Raw genomic sequence first — 10,404 nt, 5'->3', positions numbered from 1 at the left:
ATTACACTTTACTTATATACAATATAAGTTTAACAGTACATATGAATCTGTACACATGTTGTTGGTATGTAGGTTCAAATATCCTTCTTTCAATTCCCAACATTAGCTGTATCCCCTTTCTCCATCGCTCCTAAACTTTTTGGGCTGCTTTCATCTGTCCAACCTCTCATTTTCACATCCTAATTTCGCCATTCTCTCTCCTAACGGTGGTTCTATGTGTTATTATGGGATGGCTTCGGCATTGGGTGCTCTTCCCATCATTTTCGTCTTGAGATGGTGGTCGACGAGTTCCGCATCGGTTGGTTCGAAGAGAAAGAATGAACCAGGGGTGGAAGCTAGCAATGCCAGAGTCTCATACGGACATAACTTGTATTCATTCCTTCCATGCATGAATTGTCCGCATGCAGGAAAACATGGCAAGGAATAGGTGGCGAAGAGCTTCTAAGGTCGTTGGGAAACTCGAATGTTGTCTTTGTGTTGTAAATCCCGCGAAGAGTTTCTTTGGAGACAACAAAATAAACATCCGCACAGCATCGTTTGAATTGTTTGAATGATGCTGATGTGGCCCTGGCGAGTCTGAGCTGTTTGAACGATGCTGTGCAGAGTTTCGATTGTTGTCTCTGAAGAAACTCTTTGTGAGATTACGAAACAAGACAACATTCGGATTTCGCAAAGACATTGGAAGCCCTTCACCTCCGATTTCTTGCCATGTTTTCATGCTCGACTGTGGCTTTGCAAGCTTCCACCCCAGATTAATTCTTTATTAGTGGGGCTGATTGTCTAGATGCCCTCGTTATTCTTTGTTGTATTATCACCGTCTCTTTTATTTCGGAATTGTATATCTTTCATAGCTTTATTTGCAGAAATCACATCAGTGCGTGTATGAACTGCTTTCTTTCAAAGGATTCTCTAAACGCCATTGCAAAATCCGAGTATCACCACATCATCTACCGCAAAGAGTTTCAAGCAGATAATCCTAATTGTTTAGGAAAATCCAATTTGGAAAGTGAAAATCAAACCAGAAACCATGTTGAAGCGTTATTGCACGAAACACACGAAGTTAGTGCAAAATCTGACTCAAATTAGGAAAGTAACTAAATTGGACTTCGCTTCCAACTAGACCGGCGACAGAGGGAGGAGCACAGCGACTGGCAATGGCAGAACTCTGGGAGGCTGCTGCGGGCTCGCTAGGAAATCTGCTGATGGTAGTACAGCTTGATGGATGCCTCGGCTTGGCTCGTGGAAGAGGGGTGTCAATGAGCTCGTGAATCGTCCTTCCTCTGATGACTTTTGCTTCCCTTCAAGATCACCTCTCGTGTTGTGCAGGCCCACTATCTCCAAGCCTGACTAACCCGTGAGTTCTTTACCTTCTTTTCACTCAGAATTCGATATTTGACCAAGCAATCTCCGTCTTCCAACAATCACCCCATTTCCTATTTTCTTCTTTCCAATTCACTCCGCCATTCTTGAACATGTCTTGGGTTCGTCTCCTTGTGCGAACGAAGAAGGTGCGACGATCGCCCAAGAGACAGATGGCGTGCGTCCTTGAGCTGGGCACCTCACCACGAACCGTCGAAGGATGAGGCTCGGTCACGGACGAAGTACCGCGCGGACGGTTGATTACATCGAGAACGTCTTGGGACAGACACAAAGGACGCAATTGGAGGACGTGACCGAGAGGACTGACAACAAAGTAAAATAGTATCCGGGATGTGGAGCCCGCCAGTAGTTGCTCGTGAATCGACGAGACCGAGAGAGAGCTCGAATACACCGAGATGGCTCAGTGAAACGCCAATAGACCTCGGCGATCGGTGAGCCAAGAACACCAAAGCAAATAGTGGACAGTGAGTGGCGACACCGCGGATGCCAAAGTGATCTTGAACGCTAGAGAATTGCACGTGGATTGTCAAGAATTGCAGTGGAGGGTGAGTGTTGATGTCTCTTGCCAAAATATGGTATGTGTTGGGTAGCCTTGTAAATAATTCGAACCCCTCAAACATTATATGAGGATCGCCAAAATTTAAGTGTCAATAATATATGTGTATGTGTCGGCAATTCAATTCGCAATCCAATTTAAACAAAGAGAGGCTAAAGTTTGTGTGTTGGGTAGCATTGTAACATTTTATATGGTGCCATGGGGAGGTTGCATTCCGACATTGATCACTTGCATCGTTGCTAAACACCGAAAAAAGGAGTAGAAAATAATCGATCGGATAAGAATGATCGAAAGTCAACGACGACCAGCATGCCAGGAGCAAGTGGAGGAGATGGATGAATTCTATAATGATTGGCCTGCCATAAACCTAAATTGTTGGGGTTATGTTTTAGTTCATATAGATATGTCAAAGGAAAATAATATATGATTATCTTTTTTTACTATAAAAACTCTAACATCCTGAGAATCTTTTCAAATTTAAGGAGTGTTTGTTTCGCACAAAATAAACTATTTAAAAAATATCTTTCTTAAAAATGATTGCTTATATCGCTTTAAAAAATGAATGAATGAAAAATATTTTCTATCGTCCACAAAAATGTTTAGGAAAATATTTTTCGAATCATTCATTTTCCAAGAAACAGATGGAGTCGTTAGGCCTTTGAAAATCCGAGTACTGTAAGTGCCCATTAATTTCACATTTATTTACGTTAATTTACAAATAGTAAAATCATTTTAAATAATGTTAGTTTATTTAAACATTTCTTGATTGAAAATTATATTTGGTTAGGCCAAATAATAAATGTTTATTCATTATCATTTTCATTAAACAATGTTTGTCATATCTAAATGTCAATCACGCTTTTTATTTATTTTACAACATGATATCTTTCATTGATAAACTACATAGTCAGAATAAATATCAATTAGTTAGAATTTACAAATTAGCACATTAATTTCTTTACAACATTAAAAGAACTACTCTCGCAATTCAGACGTAAGAAGTTTTAATTGTTGAGAGACGAATAAAAATTCAAAAGATGATAATAGCTCTTATAACTTATATGAGTGGGGTCGCTATCGACGGTAATATGATATGCAGTTTCTGTTGAATTTCTGATCTCATCTCTCACACTAAAAGCTCTCATTGATTTCTGGCAAAGAAGAAGATACATTAGTTCTCAAATAGAAGAGATGTATGTGCAGTCGTTTTCCTCTATTAATTTAAAATTAGAGATAACTGAATCAAATTTCTGATTATATAAAATAAAATTATTTTACTTTCGGGATAATAAATTACGTCGGTTTTTATTTTTGAAATTTTTTCTTGTATTTTCATTTGAATTTTTTTTTTTTTTTTTTTGCTTTTAAGAACAGAAAAATGATTATGTAAATGTAACCAAACGCCTTTTAATAAGTGCAAATGATCTGTATTCCATCAAACGGCTACAAAGCATATGCCATATGCCCTAGTAGGTTCCATATGCAGAAGCCGTTTTTTCAGGTCACTACATGCCAAACTAAAATGTGCATTTTTTCTATAATTAATAAATTTAGAGATGCACACAAGAAATAAACATGATTTTGATGCAACTCAAAAGCATATCTGGAGTCAGAATTGAATATTGATATATGTCTATATAGGCAAAGAGTGGCGATAGTGATAGCAAATGGTATGTGGAATTGGTTTCCTAAATGATATATTAATGTGTAAGTGGGCAATCGAGATGAGTATGCTTATATTCAAAAACCATGAAAAATCTACAAAATCACTCTGTAATTGTAAACTTACTTTACATTGGTTTAGTATGTCAAGTATTGTTTCATAGCAAAAAAAGACGGTTTCAAAGAAGAGCACGAAATAAAGTCTGGATAGCAATAACGGATTCATAAAAGAATCAGCTATCGAGGGCACTCTGTCGACCTTATTGAGAAAATTTCTGACTTGTAAAACATGAGTGGTGGTTGTTCAAAATTTCAAGATGAAGAACAAGGTCGCTAGAGTCTAGTGATGTGCTTTCGAGATTGTGCTCTATTTGAGATATTGAAGCTCGAAACAAAGGATCAGCTCTCGTGAACATGCGATTTTGGAATACAATTGACAATCTTCGTGTGCTCATACTGCTTATCTTCCCAGTTGCACTCTCTATCAGTTTAGCTTGGTGCACTTACTGATCTTGGACTTTTCTTGACCTGTCTTGATTCGACGAGCTGCCCATGCTCTCCTTCTCTTTTTTTCCCCCTTGAAATGTTTTTTGTCGAAATTGCAGCTGAGCCGCCCGAGGTCGATGAATTTGACCCTTGAATCTGCCCTTGGTGATCTTCCTTTTTCATATGGGCCTTACCTGCTCTTATACCCAAGAGAAGAACACAAGAAGTGCCAAAAGTTGTGTACGGCGCACACTTTAGTATCAAAAGTTTTTTTTGAATCACTTAAGTGTCAAATCGGAGAAAAAATGATTGCTTAAGTGCCAAATCGAAGAAAAAGCGATCACTTAAGTGCTAATTCCGGTCAAATTGATTACGTGGCATTTATAATTAAATTTTTTAATATGACTTGACATATTTTTTAAAAAAATTCAGTCCACGTGGATATCCAAAATGACGTCGCATAATCCAACTAGCACTGAAGTGATCGTTTTTTAACAATAACTAGAACTGAAATGATCACTTTAAATAAAATTTGGCACTCAAACGATTATTATTTACAACTTTTAGACGACGTCGTTTATGAGTTATATGCTAACTGGGCACGCCGGCGAGCCATGTAAGACCAAGAAATTATTAAAATATTGCCACGTCAGATTTTCGGCAATCCAGATTGGATTTGGCAAAGTGATCGTTTTTTTTTTAAAGTGGTACTTAAGTGATCTGAAATAAACTTTTGGCACTAAAGTGAGCACCGTACACAACTTTTGGTACTTCTAGTGTCCTTCTTCTCTTATACCCAGAATGGAAATACTTAGTCTAGCTCAGGGTATGTTCTCCAGATTCAGAATTTCCTTGTTCATTTTTTTATTTACTTGATGAAAAACTCACATTACTGAGCATATAGGAGGATATGGATGGCTACATTTTATAACCAATTGAAATGTTACGGCATTTCATGTTTTCTTTTAAGGCTTCTTTGTCAGATTATTTCTCCCACTATGTGCAAGGGAAAAATGCCAGTCTCCGAGAGTGATTGCCTAACTACAAAATCAATTTTGACCAATATGATCTCGAGAGATCAATTTGATACCTGATGCATAAGGAAGGTGGCCCAATTCGGACACAAGCAGACACAACACTTCAGTACTACAACTGCGCGCTCCATTACATGCAACTGTTAGGAGGTTCAACTAAGGGTAAAAGCCACCAAAAACCCTAAAATATTCTAACCGTAATATATTTATCTCAATTTTTTTTTGTAACACCAAAAACCCCAAACTTGTACCTATACGACACATTTACCCCAAACTTATAGAATGTGATACATTTACCCCAAATTTTTTTCTTGTGACATCAAAAACTCCAAACTTGTATCCATGAAACACATTTGCCCTAATAATTTGGTGTCCCAAAACAAATTGAAATTTTTCGTGTCACAAAAAAAAATTTGGGGTAAATATGTCACACATGCATAAGTTTAAGATTTTTTGTATCACAAAAAAAATTTAGGGTAAATGTGTCATAGTGGGCAAAGTTTGGGGTTTTTTGTGGCTTTTTCCCTTGAACTAATAGTCTAGTCCAAACTTTAAAAAATCATTTTTATTTCTGAGTCTATACTATAGTACTTCACTAGCTACAAAGTATTAATTTCGGTTATTTGTTCAAAAAATAAAGGAAACTACTGAAACTGCACTAAATCTTTTGCAAATTATTTTAGTAATTTGTTAGATAAGAAAATATTTGTGGGATGAATTTGTTAGATTTACGACTCAGTAAATGATACATTTTTCTAATATTCATATAATAGTTGACAAACCATAAGCCATTGGTAAGAAAGGTAAATAAAAGGTGTAAACAATACTTGTCAGAGATAAGAGAAGTTGGTAATTCAGAAAGAATTCTACTATAAAATGGTAACTAAACAAGAGTTTGTAACATAATTGTAGAAAAGTTGGTAATCATTCTAATTGAGGTTGGTAATTTCCAAAAATGTCAATAAGTAAGACAAATGAAAGTGGCACCTCAATAGAAAAGTTGGTAAGTTAAAAATAATATAAATATTGGAAATCAATTCAAATGAGACTTAGTGACCAAACAAAATTCAAATGAGAGTTGATGACCCAAAATTAGGGGAAAAGTACCAAAAAAGTCCTAAACATATTGCATTTATACCAATTCAGTCATAAACCTTTCAATTGAACCAATTTAGTCATAAACATTTTCACATTAGTACCAATTCAGTCCATCCGGCCAATTTAGGCCGGAAATCACTGACGTGGATGCTAACAGTCCTACATGGCACCGCCGACGCTCACGTGGACAAATTTTATAATTTTTTAATAATTTTTTCAGATTTTTTCAATATTTTTTTTCTTTTCCCATAACTGGGTTGGCTGGCAAGGTCACCGGCCGACCACCCCTGCCACATGCTGGTCTAGGTGAGGGCCACCGTGCCCTCGCCGGCCACGGGCAAGGGCCGCTGCACCCTCGTCGGCCACAAACGAGGGCATCAGACCCTCACCTAGATCCAAGCGAGGGCAGCGAAGCCCTCGCTCGTGGCTGGCTAGGGCCACGATGCCCTTGCCTGGTTTAGGCGAGGGCCTAGACCAGCATGTAGCTAGCGATGGTCAGCCGGTAACTAAAGCTTGAATAATTAAAAGTGACTTAAAAAATAATTTTTTACATCCTATGATTCTGTTAATTTATTTTCTACAGATTAGATTCCTTCCCTAAGCCAGCTAAGCACCTATCTGTACCTGCTAAGAGGAAGGTATGTCACTTTGATATCTTTGAGAACTGAGCATCTGGAATATTTTCTTTTTTAAATGTGTGCAAAGGAGTAACATCACACATTGCTCTAGCGTAGAGATATCTTCAAATGCTACTTTTTATGGATGAATAGTACTCCTTTATACTCATTTCGTAAGCCATTGATCGCCCTAGCGATGGACAATTTTTTAGATCTTTGTGATCATTTTAAACTTTTGGTAATGGTTTTGCGAGTCTATGGTAGTATTTTGCCTTGCCCCACCTGCTTATGCCCAATTATTCTCATATTACTTTACTGATGCGCTACTGGTGTTGCATCACCCTATTCATGAACTCAATTAGGCAAACAAAAGCACCAGTGTGCTTGTATAAATCTGTCAAGAGTTTCAGCCTGATTGGCTACCATAATTGCACTGGATGACAGGGAAGCAAGTGCACGCTTGAATCCCCAAAGCTGGTGTTCAAGCCTGTGGCAGTCTCTCTGCAAGTCTCTGTAAATTTCCAGTCCCATTTTCTTAGCAGCATTAAAGTGCCAACCATGGTCCTGGGTTTGAAGAATCTCAAACAACCGTCGAGAGTTGTCTGCCTCCCCACATGGAGCTAAAAGATGGAGAGTCTAACAACCCTATAAACTGATGTCTGAAAATTTTACAGAACAATGGCCAACCTCTCTTTTGCATTTATATAATGCAACATCAAATTGTAAAATGTCCTCTTTTTAACTAAGTACAATTCTTAGTTAAACAATCGCATCATGACCTTCAAGAAAAGTCACAAGTTTATCATTAACTCTTAGAACTAAACATTTAGCTTATCTTAACGCAAGAGGACAAGAAATACCTGGAATACAGTTTTCAGAAGAGGCTTGCTGGCAGCTTTTTCACGGCCAATATCTTGACACCACCTACGAAAAAGATGTGTAAAAAGGGCACTAGGAAAATACTAAAACAACAACCTCGTAGATAAAATTGCAGCAACAGAAACGGTATCTCACTAGAGCAAAGCAAAAGCCTCACATGTTTATGAGCACTATATCGGAGACAGCCAAAGCGAAAAGAGCACTCTGCTTTTCAAAAGCAGTATTGTCCTGAATAAAAATGACACTGGTTAAGAAGCTGTGAGGATGCTAATTGCTGCTTACTCAAACCAAGTGTGAATCAGGTGAGTTTCAATGAGCATCAGCCACACAATAAATCAATCTTCTGGGTTGGTAAGATGAGCAAAGACATACAAAAGTGGAAAAGCAAGTTAAAGATAATACAGCAGCTACCCGATGCACAAATTATCTTTCAACATGTACAAAAAATAGAATTGGCAATTACTTATGGATAAAAATAAGCAGTTAAACATAGACAAAATAAGCTATTATATATCCATGTAAAATCATCTAGTAAATATACCTCTCCTTCTCCAGCTCCCTCCAAGTCCATAACCAGGGTACACGGTTCCATGCTGGCAGCTGTTGCCATCCATATACCTTTGGTGGTTTGGGACCTGGAAAAATACCAAACTGGTTTTGCACTTTCCGAATCCAAATACTTCATAAGAGTGAGCTAAACAGTTGGTTTGTAGACATGCCTCCCTTTAAAATGATCCATCTCGCTAAAGTTGGTGCCAAATAGATGATTTAACAGCGTACTCTTCCATGTTTGATATTATACACAACAATAGAATAAGTTTGAATCTCTTATGAAGGCAAAAGAAAAGATTCATGAACATGAAACAAAATAAAAGAATTAAACTGAATTTGAGCAACTTGAAATCATTTCACAGCCCTTACAAGAACCTTACAAAAAGTTTTGATCTAATCCATTTCTAGCAAGAGAAGCAAAATCCAAAGCTAAGTTATTGGGAGTAAATACACACCACTAATATGAGGACCCATGGTGGAGACTACGGCGTATGAATGGCCACAGTCCCTCAATTTGACCTCCTTGATGAAATTTTCCAGTCCGTCGACATTAAATGTGCCATCTCGATCAATTAGCTGAGCAGAAGAACATTCACCAGAATTACCTGTTCAGATTAGCAAGTCAAAAAGAGAGTGATTTGATAAGCCTGTACACTGTGTCTAGAGTAGACAAGACTACTATAAAAACTCGTAATCAAGAATGAAAACCTAGGATCCTATCGAAATGACGAGAAGTACCAAGAGGTTGATTTCATTATTTCAACAATTTTATTGATAACATATTTCTCCTAATGATGAAGGAAGTGAATTAATCCCTGTCTCTGTCAACAATAATCTAGAAATAATCTTTATAGTGCTTGGGACATGATTATATTGATAGCCTGTTACACTAACACCGTGATTATTGTCATCAGCTACCCTTTGCAACACAAATAAAAGGGTACTAGCGAAGAAACTTCTTAATCTTCAGAGTCACTCTTATAGCTTCAAATGACTAAAGCTCTCTTCCATGGGTTTTCGAGAGCCGAAATTATCATTGAGGAAAATAAAGCCTTAAAACTTTTCAGCCCTTGCAATTGCCTTCCCAGAGACCGAGCTAACACAGCAACAAACACGATCCGAAATTGGGAGGAAACAGTTATGCTGTGTTAGAATATTAAATAATAAACATTCAACTAACAGCTTTTAGAACAGATTTATGACAGTTGGGGGTGATCCCACAAAATCTCACATTATATCAGACCTAGAGGTCCTGAGTTCCCATTTGCCTTTCTAATTATTTATGTACACGCTTATTATTAGGCAAAATGACTAGACTAAACTACGCATGAGGAGTGTTAGAATATTAAATAATAAATTACGTCTTCATCTAACTGATTGCATAAAAACCAGCAGATGCATTAATTCGACATTACGAGCGAAGCACCTGAAGACCAAGCAACAATTACGAGGATACCTAATTATACGCAAACCAACAATCACGAGTCAATTGAAGCGATAAAAAGATGTTGCAACCAGAGACTTCAATCATGATAAAGAATATGGATCACAACATACTACAAACTCAACTGTACCCACCTCAATCGATTCTAAAATATTGTTTTTTGTCAAGAACGCCATTACAAACAATGAAACAAGTACGAAATAAGTATATGGATCACTTGAATCATTCATAGGTGCATAGCCTAACAAAAGGATGTGATGCAGGCCAGATTGATAATGCTGCCCGCATCGAAGACGAGCTCACTCGACCAAGGAGATCAGCCCGCATCCGAGCTCGACAAGTCGCTCGACCAGTCTTGAAGATATTGAAGGGACACAATTCGAAGACCAAGAGTTTCATCCACGAGTCCATGCCACAATAAAGTCCTTGTCTTTCCCTATACATTGGAAGCCTAAAAGATACTTTGGGATGATCAAGAAGACGTTGGACATTTATCTAGTTTATAGTTTCTAAGTTCTTTAATGTTTTATGTTTTCTAGGGTCTTTAATGCTCTTTAGTCTCTTCATTTGCTTAAGTCTTTTCATTTTTTTTTCTTTGGCTATAAAAGACCATCTACTTTATGTATTCGACAGACGAATTGGATTAATGAAGATTTTGCATAAAGCAATTATCGTGAACCTTGAAGAGTTCATACT

The 10,404-nt window shown here is 37.5% G+C and overlaps 1 protein-coding gene across 1 annotated transcript; it reads right to left on the bottom strand.

The window, feature by feature from the left end:
- Positions 1–7,588: 7,588 nt before the first annotated feature.
- LOC130137575 (protein ROOT HAIR DEFECTIVE 3-like) lies at positions 7,589–9,884 on the bottom strand. Its single transcript, XM_056309179.1, has 7 exons — positions 9,839–9,884; positions 8,718–8,869; positions 8,432–8,493; positions 8,254–8,347; positions 7,870–7,940; positions 7,694–7,757; positions 7,589–7,612 (listed from the first exon to the last, which is right to left on the bottom strand). The coding sequence occupies exons 1-7, from the start codon at positions 9,882–9,884 to the stop codon at positions 7,589–7,591; spliced, it is 513 nt and encodes a 170-aa protein (XP_056165154.1).
- Positions 9,885–10,404: the final 520 nt, after the last annotated feature.

Source organism: Syzygium oleosum, unplaced genomic scaffold (assembly GCF_021117445.2).
Source record: "Syzygium oleosum isolate NSW1041296 unplaced genomic scaffold, Sole_v2.1 Sole_v2.03, whole genome shotgun sequence".
Classification (NCBI taxonomy): Eukaryota; Viridiplantae; Streptophyta; class Magnoliopsida; order Myrtales; family Myrtaceae; genus Syzygium; species Syzygium oleosum.
Note: the sequence above shows the minus strand (reverse complement) of the source record. Positions and strands in the feature narration are given on the sequence as shown.

Excerpts from the sequence above, each read along its gene's own strand:
- LOC130137575 (XM_056309179.1), bottom strand. The coding sequence starts at position 9,884 with ATGGCGTTCTTGACAAAAAACAATATTTTAGAATCGATTGAGGTGG. Across the intron at positions 7,941-8,253 it reads AGGGAGCTGGAGAAGGAGAG|GACAATACTGCTTTTGAAAA; the intron begins GTATATTTACTA and ends ATTTTTATTCAG. Across the intron at positions 7,758-7,869 it reads GATATAGTGCTCATAAACAT|GTGGTGTCAAGATATTGGCC; the intron begins GTGAGGCTTTTG and ends TCTTTTTCGTAG.